At 43.0% G+C, this 19,738-nt stretch overlaps 1 protein-coding gene across 1 annotated transcript in view; it reads left to right on the forward strand.

Moving 5' to 3' along the window:
* The window catches only part of C2CD2 (C2 calcium dependent domain containing 2), a gene marked incomplete at both ends in the record, with an annotated part of 33,825 nt that overhangs the window by 12,180 nt on the left and 1,907 nt on the right, over positions 1–19,738 (forward strand). The window contains 9 exons of the mRNA XM_079549403.1: positions 2,936–3,058; positions 3,326–3,446; positions 6,044–6,152; positions 9,120–9,181; positions 11,245–11,384; positions 11,632–11,803; positions 12,550–12,663; positions 14,686–14,813; positions 16,101–16,416. Of these exons, the coding sequence (XP_079405529.1) occupies positions 2,936–3,058; positions 3,326–3,446; positions 6,044–6,152; positions 9,120–9,181; positions 11,245–11,384; positions 11,632–11,803; positions 12,550–12,663; positions 14,686–14,813; positions 16,101–16,416 (1,285 nt within the window). The remainder of the gene's footprint in view (positions 1–2,935; positions 3,059–3,325; positions 3,447–6,043; positions 6,153–9,119; positions 9,182–11,244; positions 11,385–11,631; positions 11,804–12,549; positions 12,664–14,685; positions 14,814–16,100; positions 16,417–19,738) is intronic.

The raw sequence follows: 19,738 nt of genomic DNA on the forward strand, positions 1-19,738 counted from the left end.
TTGCTGGACTCTCTCCAGTATGTCTATATCCTTCTTGTGCTGGAAACCCCAGAACTGGAGCCAGTGTTCCAGGAGACTTCATCAGGACAGAGTGGAAGGAAAGGATCACATCCCTTGGCCTGCTGGCAATGCTTTTCCTAGTTCACCCCAGGATACCGTTGCCCTTCTTGGTCTCAGGGGTTTATCACTGGCTTGTGATCAGCTTGTCCAGAAAGTCCTTCTCTGCAGAGAGCCTTCCCAGAAGCTCAGCCTTCAGTACTGGCTGTGATGGTAAAGCTGCTACTGAAAACTCGTAGCTGAGTGACCTAGAATCATAAAAATTTATTACCGCAGCTTTCGTACACAAAAATGCTAAGCTCATAAAACTGAAGACAGGCAAGTCTTTTGAAGTGTGTTTTAATGCTTTAATTAAAATGTAATATCATAGTAATGTGCGTGCAACTGACCTGCACGTGTTGGAGCGGCGTGCTGATTGTCCACTTATGAACAAGCACTAAGTATTCACTGCCACGTGCAAATGAGTCTGGCACTGTCTCAGGCCTTCAAAGCCTGTTTTTTGAAAACGCCGAGTGACAAAGCAGTTGTAACCTCCTGTGCTTTGCCTGTGATTTTTAAAATGAGCCTGTTAAGCTGTTACTACTTAAGGGCTTCTTTTTCACTTTGAAGTTTGTGTTAGCATTCCCGGGAAGCGGGGAGGTGACAAACAGAGCTCTTTAATGAATAAAACAAGGAGCAACCTACCCCTTGGTAATTCCTTCAGCTCTTAAACTTTTAACATCGGCTTTTGTGTCCTAGTTTGTAGTTATTTTTTTTCTCCTTTGGAGGAGGTATTTTGTATACAAATTGGCATCTTTATTTGCTGATGGTTATCAATGCAATAGTTCTGTCATCAGTCGAACAAGGGGATATAATAACCTATTTTCTGTTGATGAAAAGCAACAGAAAACACCTATCAATAGAAGCCCAATGACAGCTGTTGCTGCTGTTATTACAAAACAACTAATAGCAGTTTTGGTTGGTGGCAGTGTGAGGGTTGGCTGGAATTTTGCAAATTGGCATCATTCTTCATCCAACAGTGTGTAAGTAAGGGCAGAGGAAGGGAGTCACCCCAAAACAGTGAGAACAACCAACGATTTATCTGCATATTTAAGTATCTCAGAAAAAGTAAGTTACTGAAACAAGTATATTTTCAGTATTTTTAAAAGCAAAAGCTTTGGAAGCTGCAGGAATGTGCCTCTGCCTCTTTCTTTAGCAGTTGCGCTGGGGACCACAGTGTGAACAGAGCAAAGTTGCTGAGGAATTAGCCAATTTTGTTGCAGGTTTTCATCAGTAGCTGCATATCATCAAGGGGTGGGTGCGTGAGGAGGTGGTGTAAAAGGATTTTTGTATGCAGCATTCCTGGGATTCTTACGAAACACTTGGGCTGTTTCTATAACACTTGAGGAATTGGGAAAGGGGTGTTGCTCCAGGTTGGTTTGACCTGCTGCACAAGCTTTAAGCATCCCTGTAGGAGTGCAGAAATGACTTCACGTGCATTAAAAGAGGACTGAGGGTTGCGAGTGACAAAATCTGGTAGAGGTCTCTGCATGCAGAGGGGTATGGCTCCAATAGAGGAGGGTGATGCAGCATGTCCACTCTGCTGTGTTGGCAGGGCTGTAGCTTGATACTTGAGCTGCTACAGTCCTGTGGGTCTGCTTAAGCTGATGGGAATGCTGGAAGCTGATGCTGCACAGCCTAAGCATTATCAAGATAATCTGCAGGAATTAGGCCTTCAGTTCCCTGCCTGATCTTCCCGCTGGTACAAACTGTGTGTCCTTGTCACCAGTGCACCTTGTCTTCTGCAGCTGGGCCTGCTTTGTTGGCACTGCTTGCTGGAGGACTGCTCCCATCTGACAGACCTGTGCAGGGGTGCTTCTTTTTCTGCTTTGCATGTTTATTGCACTTGCCTGGATGTTCAGTATCTGTAAGTCAGTGCCCTTTGCTGGAAAGCCTTGTTCTATAATGCTGAAATTTCTCATTTGTGGTAACAAGTTAGAAAGGATGGATGAGTCCTCTGTCATTCAAGTCAATCTTTTCCTTAGAAAACAAATCTCATGGAGGTTTCTCCTAGGCTGTCTCCACAGCAAAGGTAGCGCAAAACTGCCCTTTCTTGACATCTTCATTTGAAGATTCATTCCCGTGTAGGTAACTGAGCAGAGGAAAGCTTTCCAGCAGCATGACACGAGGATCGTGGGGATGGGTTGAATGGTTCACTCTCTTCAGATGCCTTACAGTTATTCCTGTGAAGCCACATGGAAGCAAGATCTGTGACAAGTTCTGATGTTCCAGAGAGGAAGTATGCAAGCAGGCAGTGTGTAATACAGATGACCACAGGGTTTTTGAGTAGGCAAATGTGTCATTCCCTTGGAGTGGCATGACTGTCTATCCATTCCATGCATTTTTCAGCAAGGCTGAAGACCTCCGAGAGATGCTGTAATAACTCTTCAGCGCAGCAGAGGATTAGCACATTCTCAGCTGTCACAGGCTGGCAGAATTCCCATTGAATCAGTGGAACAGTGCCTATCTGCTTATCTGGGGACCTGATCTGCTCTCTCAGCAGAGTGCAAAGCAGTTCAGCAACTTTAAAACAGCACCATGAAGTGTTAGTGAAACACCTAGTTTTGTAGCTAAGAGCTCTGCCTTCCTAACTCTGAAGAACAGCACGCAGCTTTGTTAGTGTACATTTCTAGTTTTTCTTCAGTGCATAATGTAGAAATGTAAGTCATTATTTGCACAATCTCCTAGTACGTTTTGTTGCTGGAAGCATAAACTGTTTCTCTCTGACAAAGGTAATTGGCAATTGCTTTGGTAGTTCGGATATGCCAGCTTAACTTTTTTCTGCCTTAACTTGTACTCTCCTGAATTTTGAGCAGCGTGATTGTTGGTTTCCTTTTAGGAACAGGGAGAAGGGACTTGTGCAATATCTGACACACTCAGAGATGTTTTGAAGAACCTCTTCAGCTCAGTTACTCCATCTGTAGTGTTGAGTACAAGACCTACAGACATAAAGGAGGTTCAGGTAAGTCCTATTCCTGCCTGGATCTTTTGGAAGTCTCTTTGTAGCATTTTTTTTACCTGTTTATGACCCAGAAACCAGTATGTTTAACACCACTCAGTGGTCAGATACAACTGGAACACTTGCTTTGAAACAACACAGCCTTTGTGATTATAACTCCCATGTGGCTATTTGTGGATGTTTCTCCAAATCACACCTACTCCCTAATATTAATGTGACAGAAGTTAAGCATTTGCGTATGCTCCATCCCTCTTGTTTTCCTTTTCCCAGAATGTACAGAACACAAGCACTATCCCTCAGGGCACCAGTCCACCTAAACCTCCAAGGGCTCATGAACTGAAACTGCTGGTAAAGAACATCACAGTAAACCTCACTGATCACAGTGCTGCAGGTAATGTAGCCCAGAGAGTGCCACTTGTTTTCAAGTAGGATGTTGGGGTTTTTTGTCTTTTTTTTTTTTTTTTTTTTTTAAATTCAGCTGAAATCATTAGGAAGTTCTAATTTACAAGCTTGGCTCAGAACACGATGCACAAAATTGCTATTCTCCCAGAAACAAGCTTAGTCATGCTTGTACAAAACTGTGAATGTTTTGGTTTACTCAATCATTTAGACATCTTGATCTTCCCGTAAACAAATCCATAGTGTTTGAAAACAAATTGAAATGAGCATATTCCTCAAGTTGATTGTTTATTCTCTAGAGTTTGTTTTATTTTAGAAGGTTATCACTTTGAGTGATATAACAACTTGGATTGGGCTCAGAACCAAGTCTTTATTGACTGTTAGCAGTGGCATTGCTTTGGTTCAGTGTTGCCCTATTTTAACAGCTGTTTTCCCCTATTTGGGGGCAATTTCCTGATTTTATCTGTAAGTCTCTTCCTTTATGTAAGCTGTCCTCAGAGGGTTTTGTTGCTTTACCCCTAGTAGAGTATCTCTGTGGGTAAGGGAAGGTATACCTCTTGCAGATAGAGAATAAAGCCAAAAGGAACACACAGCCTGGTGAAGTTGCACTGCTGGTTTAAGAAAGAAGTACCAAACCTGTCTGACAAGTGTTCAGACTTCTTCAAGTGCAAACTTGCTTACAACATTGCTTGAGGCATGACTGAGCATATTTTGGGTTGTGTCAGAGAAAATGCAAATTTGAATCCCTGTGATTTATGGCTGCTAGCAATTCTGGAACAGTCCTTTCAGTGGAAGCTTCTGGCAGCTAAAATGGGCAAAGCACTGGTTTTGGATAAATATATTCTGCTTGCTTTACTCTTTTTCAGTTAGATGTAGTAAATTGCTGCCCCGGACTGTTGCATAATGCTGCTTTGCTCATCCTGACTGGAAGTATTTCCCCTAAAACTTAATACAGACTGTTTTTATACATATGTATATGCTTGTGTGTGTGTCTATATATAGGTATGTATGCATTATAGCAGTTCTGGAAGTCTTGGCAGTGTCAATAAATAGGACTGTGTTGGAAACTGTAGTTTGCAGCAGGAAAACTCCTTGAGAATTCATTGCTACTCTACAATTTCATAGTGTAGACAAAGCTTTTCAGAAGAGCTGCCATTAACAGTCATGAGATGCCTTTATAAGCACAGGATGTGTACAGCAGAGGGTTTGCCTTATGGGAAGCCCTTTTGTACTCTCCCTCAAAGTGTGAGGAAGAGGGAACTATTAATGCTGTCTTCTTTGGACATCCAGATACAGAGATCCCAAAACCACCACTTGCTTTTCTAACAGTGAAGGTGGAAGAAATTTTGCTTGTTCCCTAGCAACTCCTGGGGTGTGAATGATTTGAAAATGAGTATAAGAAATAAAACCTCATAGTGGTGTTTTGTTCATCACTGTAAATCCAGTGGAAATAGTGGCACAACTGGGCAGATGCTGGTTTCTGGACAGAACTTGCTGCCTTTTTGTTCCTTTCCCTTTTCCTGGTCTTGTCTTGTACCAATGATTTACTATCCCATAGCAGCTCCATCTTCCCTTATGGTGTGCGCTGTTGTAGGCTCAGCATAGTGGGCTGAGAGGATTGTCTATCCTGACCATTGAGCTCAAGCATGGGTCGGCAGCATAGTCTATAGAAGCCTGAGGCTTTCCTATGAGTGTAGCTGGTGAGCAACCAGTAGCAGAACTGGGCTCTGCTCCTGTGCTGTGCCAATTTTTGTTTGTTTCCTTAGTTTGTGCATGTGATCACAGGTAGTCTTGGATTGGTGCTGTGTGGCTCACAGCATGGTAGCTAGGGCAAAAGAGATTCCTGCTGTTAAAGAGTTGTTAGCTGTGAGCACCAGGAGAAGAGCTGTTGGAATGCCCTGTTGCAGTGTCAGTCCCCGCGTGGCTCCAATGCAGGGCTGTATGCACATTTCAGCAGGACCTGTGGGGGCATATGGCTGCTTTGACAACAAACCACCTGGGCCTCATTAACTCAGGCTCAGCGCATTGGGAAAGCAGCTAAACTGCTTACTGCAGGGTTAGCTTGGATCCGCATAAGCTGTGTCCGTAGTGCTTTGTCTCCTCTGATAACCTTTCCAGGGCCAAGCTGTTTCTGTGGCCAAGATAGGGCTCCTTCACAGCCCACATATGTCACCAGAGGACAACTGAGAGTTGATGATAACAAATATAAGCGTGGATTCTTCTGGAGAGCTGGAAGCAGCGTATTTGTTGTTGGCTGTGCACAAAGTCAGCAGTGAACTTTTTGCTGCTGTCCTTGCTGTTTTGGAACACCAAGAATGAAATGATTTCCATTGCTGTGGAAGAAATGGACAATGAATTGTTTTCAGAGTGACACGTTGTACAATTTGCATTTGGAGTAGTGGTATAATTATTATGCCAATTAGTCGTAAGCAGAGGGGAGAAATTTATTCTACGGGTGGGTGAGGAAGTGTTTCCAGATAGCCTATTCACAAGAGCAGTATGTAAGGAAAGAGGTCCTTCACTTTCATTTGAATAAGTGTGTCTCCCTATGATGGAAGACTAACAGCTTTCTTTTTGTTGTTCTCACAGGCAGCACAAACCTTGTGTGCATAGCTCAGCTGAATGACCCTATGCAGAAGTTCTCCAGCTCTGTAGCCAAAAATGCTGCAAATCCCTTTTGGAAGGAAGAGTTTGTCTTGTGAGTAACTCACCTACTGAGAATGTTTTAAGCATCTTCTTTCTTTTTTAACCAGCACTGTGTGAGATTTCAGCAGAAGAACGATGTTTTGAAACACGGTCTGTCAGGTGGCCTCAGAAAAATCTGGAGCTGGTGGAGACTTTGGGGTATCTAATTACCCTTTGCATGGATATGAGGTCAAACAGGCCTCTAGATCTTCTTCCTTGATAGACATCTGACTTCAGTTCATGACAGCAGTAACAGGCATAATAAATCACCCTGTACTTTAATTCAGTGCCAAAAATTGTTAGCAAGGTTTTGAAGTCACTTTACCTTGAAAACTGCATTTGAAGAAGTCCAATGTCTGACCCTTTCTTCCTTCAAATGGGAAATGGGAATGTGCGACCAAGTTGAACATCTAAAAGAACGATGGCTATTGTAAAAAGCACAGTGTAATAAAACTAAATAGGGCTTTCTTTTCTGTAGAACAAAAATGGGAATTTGAGGCAACATGCACACTATGGTGTGATTTTTACAGCTTCTGTAAATGAGGTCAGAAGTGAGCTGTTCTAAAACTGTTTTCATTTCCACTTCCTAGTGGCAGAGCAGAAAACATCAGGTAGGTTCTGTGTTGTGTGAGGAAGGAATAGGGGGAGCAACTAATGGTGTGGTCAGAGGTGCATTTCTCAACTGACTTTTCTCATGCACACACACGCACACACATGCACACAGCTTCCCAGGAAAATGGGGCAGTGCTGCTGCCAAGCAACATGCTGCAGGTGCTGTATTTTTTTCCTGCTACTGGCTTAGTAATATGAGAGGCACTTGGTACGTAGTGGTTCTCAATGTAGCTTTCCAGTCCCTTCTCAATTCCATATGTGGAGTCATCTAGGTTGGATCAGACCTTCAAGATCGTCAAGACAAAGTCCATCTGTTTTTTGTGACATTTTTCTTCTCTATCTAGTTAGAGCCTGACATCCACTTCTTCTCTTGGTAAAGCAGAATCTCGGCTTGCAAGGAATCGAGTGAGTGTTCAGACCTGTGTCTGTCAGTGCCGAGTGCTGCCTTTTTTGAGGAGTGGTGTGTGTGCTTCTGTGTGTTTCTCTTCAGCTCCAAGGGGCAGGAAGTGTGCAGTGCACAAATCTTCTCCTGCCTCCCCATCGCAGACAGCTGGTCTGTGCCCATGCCTTCTATAGGATTGTGCTTCACAGAAGGAGGAGTATTGAGGGAAGGAGCAAAAGGAGTTGCTTGGTGTAAATTTCATCAGAAGCTGGACAGGATGTGGAAAACACTGGACCTCTCAGTGTGTGCAGGGATGGAGATGAGAAGTGACCATAGTCAGCACAGAAAACATGATGATGTAGAACAACACTGAAAACTCCTATCTTCCTCTGCAGTCTGATGGAGAAATACATTCTCTGTCTCATCCTGCTGGCAACTGGACAACAGCTAGGAAACTCTTCTTTGAGACATGAATGGCTCAAGACATTTTGTCTTTCAAAGTCTGCTTTTAGTTGGAGGAGCTCCAGCTTTTGTGGGAAGCCACAGAGCAGGCAGCATTCTTATGTGACGGCACACTGTGTTGCTATTGCAGCTTAGCAATTAAAGTGATGTGATTTCTTCTCCACAGCAAGAAAAACAGTGCACTTCTGTAGCACCTTTCTTTTCTGGAGCATCTCAATATACTTCACCCTTTGTGTATGTGAACCACTTCAGCCATCTATTGGTGGAGCAGCACCAATGCTGTTGCAGAACAGACACGTACCCAGCACTTTTGGACAGGAAATTTACAAGAATGAGCCCCTTTCGAACTGAAAGTGCAGAAGGGAGGGTAGGCAGGATATGATTAAGTGGACTGGAATTTGGCCTAGACACTAGGGATAATGCTGGGTTTTCCCAGCATTGGCTGTTATTCAGAAGTGCATGAGGTAAGCTTGGGAACTTTGAAAGACAAGTAAGTTGTCAGGATTTGTCTGCATACTTTCTTTCAAGTCCATTCCCTCCTGCCTTCTTTAAAATAATGAAAATGTCTGCCACTCTGAAGAACAGTGTACTGACCACTGCGTCAGGCTTTGTTTTAGCTTCACAGGAAGAGCAGCAATTGGCAACCTCAAGGTGCATGCTCACAAGTTTTGGAGGTGCAAGATGGGGAATTATAATGGTGGAGCAGAGATTTAAACTTGCTGCAGAGAGAATGTCCCAGAGCATCTGGGTGGATGATGGAAATGGAGCATCTGCAGCCAAAATAACACCATCCTGAAGTAGATACATGGAAAAATACACAGGTTGAACTGGAAGATTCCTCAGTAGATACCCAGATTACTCCATTGGAGAAAAGGCTTTGTACCTGTCTGGTACATCTGACAGACTACTACAAATGCCAGTAATTCTGCTAATAGTGCACATAAGTTTGTCACAGAGAAACTAGCTCTTATTTTGCAGCATCCTCAAGTCTTATTTTGAAAAAGTCATGCTTCTGATTTGAGCCTGTGACTGTTTGCTCGCTTCTCTCCTGCCTTACAGGGCACTCTCCTGCTTGGACAGGGCACTGAGCAGCTCTGAATAGGCAGTTGATTGGACCTGTTCCAGCATCTTAGCTTAAAAATTTCAACAATGTTGACTGTTGATCCTGCCAAGGAAGAAATGGCTTCTTAGTGCTGCTGTTAGCAGTCAGATTAGGGACCAACATCACCCTGAAAGGCAGTGTTTGCAAACTGCTGGGGAGAAGAAAAGCCTCTGAAATTCTAGGCTGTCGAAATGGGAGCTGGGGGAGAGCCAAACCATGGTTTTCTGGTTGAGATTCCTCTAGCTGCTCTCGCAAGTCAAAAAGAAGCCGCTCACCCTGGCAGGTCAGCCACGTGGGGTTGTGCTCTTTGTGGGATGAGGGAAGCAGTGGGGCTGGGGACCAGAGCGGGGCAGGGAAAACCTGCATGGGAATGAAGACCCACCTGCATGCAGAGACCTAACGCACTTTCATTTATTTGACAGTGAACTAAGTGCCAAATCAAAAACACTGCTACTGCAAATAGCAGAAGACGGAAAGTTGGATAGTAAGTATTTAAACTGAAATATTTGGCGTGATCACCTCACAAATATTGCTGATGTTGTCATGAGTTCTCTTTCAGTTCCGCAGTATAGCCATATAAGATCGTATTCGGTTCCCAAACCTGTTGAAGTTCAGCTGTCTGATGCTGCTTCGTCCTGGTTGTCCCATTGGGTGCATCTTCAGAACGGCCCTGCAAGGGAGAGCAGCAGAAGGAGATCATCTGAGAATAGCCAGCCAAGCGTATATGAAACAGGCAGTTTGGGGAAAATGCAGTAGCTCAGTTTGTGTTTTAAAACTCTTTAAGTCTGTCCTCATGTTTAGCTCCTGGAGTTGAAATCCGTAGAAAACTACGAAGTTCAGGAGTGAGTGGTTTGTTTGCCTGGCTCCTCCGCTGCCTGTGTACTTTGTTACTTCTACCAGTAAGCCTGGACGGAAGAGAAATACACTGTTATAGAGTCTCTGACCTCCTCAAAGTTAAGGTTACAAAGAAACCTTAAGTCATCCTTTCCTTTGGGGGGCTGTCAACAGCTGTGGAGAACTCTTTTGGCCTTTCAAACTTCTAGCAAATCATGTGAGTACTGTTGGTTTCAAGTTATGCTTTCCCTGTCTTTGAGGGGAATCATGATTTTAATCCTAAATTCTTCCTTTCCAAGCCCCATAATCTGCCTAGCAATTACCAGCTATAAAGCCACTTAACTTTGGTTACATCGGATTAAATATAAAACATGAGGAATATAATATTCTTAATAATTGATTCTGTTGCAGTTAGCCTTCAGTGGCAAAGAAAATCCCACCACTTAACTATTGCATTTTGATTATTTGGAGAATTATTGCCGCGCTGATGTGAGGAAAACAGATAGGCAGGCTTTGAGGCCAAGGAGGACTTTGAGCTGTTTGCATGAGCTTTGTAAACTTACTCCAAATACTTCACTACTTGGGCTTTATTGAAGTGATGCTACTTCATAAATCATGGTCTGATTTTTGGGTGGTGCAGTGTTAAGCTAGGATTTGGACTCAGTGATCCTTATGGCCCCTTCCAAGTTGGGATATTCTATGATTCTATGAAATTCCTCTCATCTGTGCTTATCCTTTTGCTGATGAGAGACTTTTGCTTTCACTGGAAATGGTAACTTTATTTCACCTCTTCTTTCCATTTGCTTTTTCCTTCTTATGCCAGATTTCAGATATAAAGAAATCAGATAACAAAAGTTTGATGATTATAATGAAGGATTAGGAAGTAAAATGTAAAAATACTAAAAAAATAATTTCTCCAGGGATACTGCTTTCCTATTTAAAAAAAAAAAAAAAGAGAGGAGAGACACATGAGACCTAGGTATAGTCAGCACGTGCATATTGTTTCTTACATAAACTCTGTTCCTGCCAATTCTCAATCACCTTTCATAACATGTCTTTCAAACAGTACCAGCAGCGTTCCAGCTGTTCTCCCAAAAATTTAAATGAAGAACTCAAAGTAGAATCACATTAGTGATGGGAAAGCCGAGTAATGTGAATATAATGTAGAACTGTATTTGCCTTTGTATTTTGCAGAGCATTGGGATTTAATCCCTGAAATCCTGCAGTAATTTTGCTAGTAGTTTGCTTCAGTATAATGTAGCTTACATTAGATGTTAGGTAATGGGAGGAACAAGAGAACTGCTCAGCTTGCACTGAAGATGAAATAAAGAATGAATATTCTTAATGATGCTTCAGTTTAGCAGGAACCCAGGGAGTGTTCTCTGAAGAGACAAAGTAACCAATTAAGGAGATAGTACAAGAATGTAGTCGTAATATTTCTAGGTGTTTTCTTTTCCTCTAAGCATTTGGCATATATATATAGGGGAAAAAAATGGCTGGAAATAGTGGCAGGTAAGTAAGGTTTCATCTCCATTCTTTCTATTGCTCAGTATTTAGGCCAGGCTGAGGAATAGTTGTAAAATGGAAAGAAGGCTCTGACTACTGCCATGTTTCTGCCCTTGCTGCCCCATGGTGTATAACCAGGTAACTGTAATTACCTGCTATAGGTCTTTTGCTTCCTTTTTGTTTTCTCAGCCTTTTTGTTTCTTCTAGGTTCTTCATCCGCAAGGGCGACTATACCTCTAGACTTGTTCAGGAAGCAGCCTTCTGGCCTCCAAAGCTTTGCACTGAACAGCAGGGCCAGTGATGGTAGCCCAGAGCTGAGGCCTGGGCTAGGATCCATTACTGCAGAGGTATGGCATAGGGATGTTTTTATGGCAGATCCTTTAGCTCTGGACCTCCTTGTGAGTACTCATCTGTGAGTTCGCAGTGCAACGTGTGGCCGAGTTTCTGTATCGCATTCATAATTTATGGTAACACATCGTGCTGTATTTATGTGTATCAAAAGCATTAGCTGGCCCTTGAGTGTTAATAAAAATGTTGAAGGAGCACTAGTTAGAAATATTAACATCCTTGAAATATTCTTTTTGGTCTTCCTAGTTCTTGTTTATCGAACCTAGCGAGTTAAAGACTTGGCAAGCATCTTCTCCAGTGCCAAGCACTAAGGTAGAAAAGGATCGAACTGTGATGCCCTGTGGGACTGTGGTCACTACTGTAACTGCTGTGAAAACCAAACCTCGACTAGAAGGGAGGTCATCCCCATTGAGCACAGGTGAGGAAGTCCGCTTCGTTCTGTGTTCACTCTTAATGTTGTCTGTGGGGGGCAAGAGAAGTTGGTGCAAGGAGGAGCAGGGATGGATGGAGAAGCATCATCCAGACTTCTCTGAGGCATTGATGGCGGCATTTCTGGGATTCTTCAAAATCAGGTTTTTAATTTTCATGAAACCTTGTTGCTAGAAGAGGAATGGTTCATGCTTCTTTTCGTACGCATATTTAAATTTCATGGTGGAGTGCAAGTGCAGAACAGCTTGGTTTGAGTTGTTTTTCCACACGATAGAAGTATCAGACACACGAGTGCTTGCTGATGGCAGTCTTGTGCTGTGCCTTCTAACCTCAGTGTGTATTATAATCCCGGATAAGGATGAGTGTCATCCTGTGGCAATCTTTTCAGCATACCTTTCTGGAGTAGACTGGTTCTTCTTGGGATAAGTATGAGAGTAAAACCTCTTCACTCTTTGTGTGCAGTCTCACAAAGAGCTGTGTTCTTTTAAGCTGTCAATGCTGATCTTTTATTGAAGCATATACTGTCTAAAATATTACAGGAGATGTTTCAAAGTGACTTCCTGTGTTTCGCAGGTCCTTTGGGGTGACGTTACCATAGAGAGCATGCCCTGAGAATTTCTATAAACAACTTTCTCAAACATTTGTGATTTGAACAGCCTTTTAAATTGATGTGACTTGTTATTTTCATAGTAAGTGTCTTAAATAGTTCAAATAACAGAGTAGCTTGGTTTTCAGGTTCTCCTGTGAAAACTCCAGTTAAAGTCAGAGTGATTGAAAAGGATTTTTCTGTTCAAGCTCTCCATTCTCACGGTGCTCCAGTCAGCAAAACTTTATCGTCTTCAGATACAGGTAATAGAACCTTTTGAAGCTTCAAATCAGAAGACATCTCTCTAGACTGCACACGGGATTAATGTAACCCTGCTAAAATAGCAGCAAACCCGCTACTGGCTTTCAACAGGCACTGAGATGTTTATGTTAGCAAGTACTGTGGTTAGGGGTATAGCAGCCTTGTAATAGAAGCCTGTTTTTAACTGGTGATTAAAATAACTAATTTTGAAAAAGCAACAATGAGCTGTGGTTTGGAAAGGGGAGGTGACTGTGGAAAAGCCAGACTGACTTTCCACTTGCTTTTGAATGAAAAACTCCTCCCCTGTAAAGGCACGAGGTACATTGCATAAAGTGAAAACTCTCCAAAATTTAACCTTAAGGCCATTATGAAATCTCCTGTCTGAAGAAAAGGCATGAGGCTGCCTTTAGGTAAGGCAGACTGAATTCTCTTCCTTGCCCTGCCACTGTTATTTTGCTGTTGTTTTGTTTTTATGCTGATGCAAATACATAATCTGGCTGAGCCTGTTCATCTGCTTTCTTAAGTCACCTGCCATACAGTTGAAGAGCCTTCAGAGCCCCACGTAGCTTCAGTAACACTTTTAATTACAAATTCACTTTGACTGAATTAAACTTGGTTTTGACTGTGGCATTTTATCTTTCTGATGCACAGCTCTGAATCTTCAGCATGTTCTTCCATCCTTGTGGCTTCACCATTCGTTCCTTAGATGTATAGGCAGCAATGATGGAAGATGTGGTGTGGTATAGTTGCAAATAGCACATGATCTGGAGTTCTGTTTACTTTGTACTGGTTTGGGTGCATATGGGACAATCTGGAGATGATCTGGAGCGCTCCTGGAACAGTCAGAAAGCTTGCTGAGAGACACATGTGTTGGCCAAAAAGATGGGCAAAAGCATGAACCAATATCCATGAATACCTTTAAATAACTCTTGACTCTTCCTCCAACAGTAAACCAGTGATACCATGAAGCACGGTGATATTACTGAGCCAATTTGGAAAGCCCTAAGCTTCTGAGTTTTCCATCATAACTGGTTCTGATATTGAAAATGCAAAGCGCTTACTGGAAAACTTGTCTGATCAAAGCTCAGAGCACACTGAGATGGACAATGTTTTCCCTTCTGTGGGAATGCAGGGGAATTCCTGTGCAATGTTAATACACTATTGCAGGAAGAATTACTCATTAGAACAAAACCTTGAGGCAAATGAAAGAAATGCAAAGAAGCATTGGTGGTAGTTATTGCAGACAGCATGCCAAACTAGCTACAGGCTCTCTGGAAAAGATCCTGTGGCCTTTCCACGGTTCTAAATAATGGCAACAATAAGAGTTAGCAAGTGCTTCTGATGCAGTGTCAGGCACTTAGGAGTTTCTGGAGGCCTTCAAGTGGCTCTGAAGATGGAAAAGTGGGGTTTGTCATGAGTGCACGTGCATGTGGGAGTGCATACTGCATGTGCATATGTACTGCTGAGTTCCAAAAGTATCTGAGGTATTTGGTGCAGTATTATTCAGGCCTTATCTTTCAGTCCCTTAATGTCCCAGCAACAAAAGACACTGCTTAGTTTAATTCGTGCTATTCCTGATTGTATTCCTTTGTTGTTAAATCTCTTACTGAAGAGCCCACCTCCAACAATTAAATCTGTGAATATTTTTGTTTGTTTTATTAACTTTATTAGATTTGTTTTTCTAAGCTTAATGAATTTGATTAGTGTGTACTTGCTGTGCCAGAATTAACCACAGTGTAGCAAGTGAAGTAACTGGCTGCGTGGTCTGGGTTTCTAAAGTCTTATGAGTGTGAAGGCCATGGGTTTGTAAGTGCAACTTCCGTCCCGTTTCTGTGTAGGATGGATAATGTACACCAGATTGAGCAGAATGGAAAGACAAGACCCAGTAGCTTGGTGGTGGAATGTTTTGTTATACGTGGTGTTTATATCATTCCTTGTAATTTACATTTAAAATTTAGAACAAGCTTTGCCTCTCTTTGTGTTCTGTTTTTTTTCTTCACTCTGAAATAATGCTTTCTTTTCAGAGCTGCTGATACTGAATGGCAGTGATCCTGTTGCAGAAGCAGCCATTCGACAGTTAAGTGAGTCTGCCAAGCAGAAGCTGAAGTCTCCCAGAAAGAAAAGCACCATTATCATATCAGGGGTGTCCAAGGTAGAGCAGAAAACAGCAGGTTTACTTCTTAGTGCTGTAAAGTCTTCGCTCCGCTGAGCATGATGTGAATGTGTATTCTGTAGAGTCCTGCTTGTCAGTCTGTGCAGGACCTACTTCTGCCTGTTTCAATAACTATTTCAAGTTGAACAAAATCAGGGTGGGCTTAGTGGGAAGTAGGTTATTTTTTTATACTTAGATTTGAAAGCTTAACTAAAAATGCATGGTGACCTTGGCCAGGAGTGAGATGGTTAGGCGTTTGGGAAAACTAGCTTAAGTAAGGACAAAAATTAGTCTTTCTCAGTGTATGGGAACTGCTGAATGGCCTGAACCTCTGATTGATCACCTGAGGTAAGCACTGAGTCAGCCACGGGAGCACAGGTGAAGGCAATTCACCTTGATGGAAGGGGTGGAGCCTGGCTGCACCTCTTCTAGACCCATTGAAGAGCTGGCTACCAGTGGGGAAGGATCTCTTCTGGAGATCTGCTCTGCTGGAGTTTTGTAAGTGAGCCCAGGATAGGGGTAAGCTTTCTATCTATTCTCTTTTTGTTATCATTATCTGCTTTGCCTAACTCTCTTGTTTATTTCATAATTATAACATCCTAACATTCATTGATTATGCACTCTGTTTCTGCTGATAGAGGCAATGTGCACACAAATAATATCACTGTTTTTTCTACATGTCAAAATTGTTTAAACAAAACCCTTTGGAAAAGCCCTCCCTCTGGGCTTCATTCTAGAGTAAGGGAAGCAGAAGACTGCTCCTCACTTGGCATACAGCACTCTTCCAGGCATCTATTATCCATAGCCTCCATCTGACTCTTGGTCCCTGCCTGCAGTCCTTTCCTTGCAGGCTGCTCTGTGGACGTTTGCTGTGGTCTTGCTGTTCTGCATGGGTTTCCTAATGAGCTCTGAGAGAAAGTTGAGCCACTGAGCCTTGTCATTGCTCTGTTGTGTAGTATTTAAGTATTAAATACTAGTACTTAAGTATTTTTTTTCCAGTCCCTTGGCTTTAACAGGACAATTAGATGGTGACGGTCAGTTCTTCTTAGAACTTGGCTATATGCTCTTCTCCTTTAGTAGAGCTTAAGGAGCCTCATAATGGTTTTCTGATAGCCCTGAGCAGAGCAAATGAAAGTGTAAGGAGAAAAAAGGAACATCTTTTGCAGGGAGGCTTGTTTTGCTTTTGTTTCTGTTTTCTGGTGTGTGTTTGTTTGTTTTTCTATTAGAGTGGCTTGTGTCAGCATTGTCTCTCTATTTATTTATTTGTGTATTTTCCCTGTTGGGCAGACCTCTTTATCTCAGGACAGTGAAGCTGCACTGATGATGGACTATGCTGCAGCCATGGACAGTTCCCGCAAAGAAGCAGATCCACCACCTGCTGGAGAAGAAGTGACTGCAAAAGTCAGTTCTGATGAAAAGCTGTCATCAGACGCTTCAGAAACAGTACCTGATACTGACCCACAGCAAAGTGCCCATAAGGCTTGGGCTTTGGAGAATGGCAGCCAGCAGTGGGACTCCAACACACTCTTAGACCAGAGCTGTGAAGAAATGTCTGGGAGTTCATTAAGTGTTTCAGAAACTGGGAGTGTGAAAAAGTCTAAAGGTACGTGATCCTTACCTCTCCTCTGGGAAATAACTGTGGTCTACACGTCATTGGCAGTGTCATGCAACAGTGTATAGTAGTTTATCCTCTGGTACTGTTTTTCCTCCTTAAGCTCTTTGTAATTGTGGTGTTGGTGGAAGCTGTCTTGCTAAAAGCCAAAGAGTCCAGTTCTGTGGCTCTCAGAGATGTGGCAGGCTCTCTTACGCTCTTGTCCATCAGCAAATGGAAGGACTCACCCTTAGAAGTTCAAAGGCAGATCACTGAGCCCAACGCATAGCTGGGAGGGTAAAGCGAATGAAGGATCAGATATTTTGCTTTATGTAGTTACGCACCTTGATAGCTTCAGCTTGAAAATGCTGTAGGATTCTTTGTGTTTCCTTTATAAACCCAATAACCTCTGAGGCTGTTGTGGCTGTGGGGTGGCTGTTAGGAAGTCTGGAAGAGAATCCAGTGCAGTGGTCACCCACCTGTGCCTTGAACAGGTGGCACACCAGTTACATGGGATGCATGTTGAAGTTGGAAGAACTGTTGTATTTCTCACCCATCTCCATCCCTCTTTTATTTTATTCTTTTCTGTGCATTTCTTACCCAGAGACTTCTATACTTACTCAGAGACACTATAAAGTGGCAATAAAGCTTAGTACACGACTAGACTACTGTGAGGCTGCCCAGGGAGGTGGTGGGGTCACCATCCCTGGAGGTGTTTAAGAGCCGTGTGAACATGGCACTGGGGGCCATGGTTGGTGGGCATGGTGGGGGGTGGGCTGATGGTTGGACCAGGTGATCTTAGAGGTCTTTTCCAACCTTAGTGATTCTGTGATTCTAATGCATCTCACATATGCACTAGACCTCTTCACCAAGTCTTGATGTCTTCTGGTCTTTTCACAAGTCTGTTGTTCCATCTGATAGTTCAGGATGGCACAGCAACCATCAGTTTGGCCAAGATGGTCAGGCATTAGACAGTATGGAATGGATTTAGGTGAACTAAGCTCTAAGTAATTTGACTTGTTTGGAGCCTGAAGAAGTTTAGGGAGCTCTGTGAGATTCTGGAAAACCTCTGGACTCTTTAATGTTTTACTCTAAATCAAGCAAGTGGAAGCTTGTAGGTGAACTGTTGTTTACTTTTGCTTTTCCATGCGCAGTGTGTTGCAGAGAGGTCAGGCTTCTGAAAGTTTACTTTGCGCAATGTAAGGCAGGACTGCTAGAAAGAACAAATTGTCTCAGCTTTAAAAATGTTTTCTAAAACTGTCTAAAATCCCTTACAGATCTCTCTGTGGAAGTCTTGAACCTCTGCTCACAGCTGAGTGAGTTCAATGGACTGAGATAGGAAAACTTTTCTACTTCCTTTCCCTTGGTTAGCTTTGAGTACTTTGATTTTTTTTTTTTTTTGTCAAAAATAATTCCCTTTCCCTTTCAAAAACAAGAACAACAACAAGAAAAAGCAAACACTTTTCTGCTTTAAAAACCTTCCTGAATGGTATGAATGTCTTAAAGTTAGCATTGTCTTTCACTATGATTTCTACTCTTGAATACCTTTTGTTCTTCACTTTTCTGACTTCCTGTTTCTTACCCATTCCCTTTTATAAACTTAAGAGGACCACTGTGCCAGCCAGAATTAATTACCTACACAGTAAGTTGCTTTTGTCTTATCTTTTAAAGAAAGTGTAGCTTTACAATGATGCGCTCATTGTAAAAATCAGAGCAAAATGTAGTTTGGCACCTGTTTTCTTCCCTCATCCATTTCTTTCCTCCTGCAAACTGCCTTCCTGTGCTCAGATGCCTTAGCAGCTTTGTCTGCCCAGACAAATCATTCCACTGGTGGATGTGCTGTCTAAGTGGGTCATGCAGAACAGGCTTCAAGGAAGGCTTGGAGGGGTGCTGTGTGCTCCTGCTCTCTCTCCATCATGCCCATTCCTGTTGAACATCTGCTCATGCAAACCCATGTGTGACCTCATAACTGGATATGCATACACAGAATACTTATTTTAAAAACTGCTGCTTACAGTTATATAGATTTCCTTTCTAGCTGAACTCCTAAAGCTACGAGTACTTCACAGGCACCTCGATTAAAAACTGTTTTGGAGTTAGGAAGGAATGGAAAGAAGCAGTCTCTATTCACGTCCTTGTAGATGTGAAAGGAAATCGTCCTTCAATAAAAAAAAGAGATTCGGAAGTGACCCTAGCCCAACCAGCCTGTTAGAACAGCCTGAGCTGGCCCTCAGGAGCCTGTGAAGACCAGCTAGTCTGTACAGCATTCTTGAGGTGCTCTCTGCTTATCTCCTGGTGTTGGGAGCTGAGTTTGGCACATGGATCACGTTGAATTCAAGAAGTAAGCATGTAAACAGCCCAAGCATCGCTGAGTTTGTGATTTGCTCTGTAGCCTGCCTTCTTAGCAGGGGTGCCTCCACAGAGCTGGAGCCACTGTCAGGCAGCACGCACCCACCTGGCTGGAGACCAGTGGGTAGCAGTGAGTGATACAAGCTTCCAGCTACTAGCAATCTCAGTACCTCTGAAAACACAAGGAGCTTTCACCTTGGGGGCTGCAGCCACTGATGAGGCTGTGCTGTTCTCAGGGAAGTGCAGCCTGCTTTTTTTTTTTTTTTCCAGCTGCAACAAGTTGTCCCAGACCACCAGCACAAGTTTCAAGCATTCTTGGTTTGGTTCTGTTCCTTAGGATGGAAAATCAGTGAATGGATAGGACAAAATAGCTGTTTACAGATAAGCTCCTTTGTCCTGCTCCTCCTGCTGGCACAGCTTCAGCTGCAGCTGCCAATGCTGCTGGGCAGAGCAGCTGAGGGCTAAAACAAAAGCCGCACAGCAGCAGTGCCTCAGCATCTTGCATATTAACAACTGTCAGTATCAGGGGCAAAACACTGTTTCTTTTATGCTGTTGACAACAGCTTGAAGTGGTGCTGCTTTGCCAGAATGATCAATCAGAGGGTGATGGGAGAGCAGACAAGATTCAGGTCTGTGCGTTCCAGTTGCTTTCAGCTGACTCCTGCATCAATCCCATCGTGGCCCATGTCTTGGCCACAGCAAGACAAAATGCGCTAGAGTATCTTTGCAGATGCTGAGTGCTCAGTCCTTAAAATAAAAAAGTAATAATGCTGAGCACGTGTCTGTAACTGTTCCAGTCTGAACAGAGCAGCTTCTGGCTGCATGAAACAGGGCTGCCGTGAACTGCCTATTCTGCAGCTGTTGCTGTGCAAAATGACACGCAGCCTGTGCCCAGTCCTTAGATGGCAGTGATGTGATCCTTGCTGTTGCACAGTCACGTGCAAGAATGGGTCTGCACGTTGCTTTTTGTATCTGTTTACAACGG

The sequence above is a fragment of the Tetrao urogallus genome (assembly GCF_951394365.1).
Source record: "Tetrao urogallus genome assembly, chromosome: 1".
NCBI classification, from domain to species: domain Eukaryota; kingdom Metazoa; phylum Chordata; class Aves; order Galliformes; family Phasianidae; genus Tetrao; species Tetrao urogallus.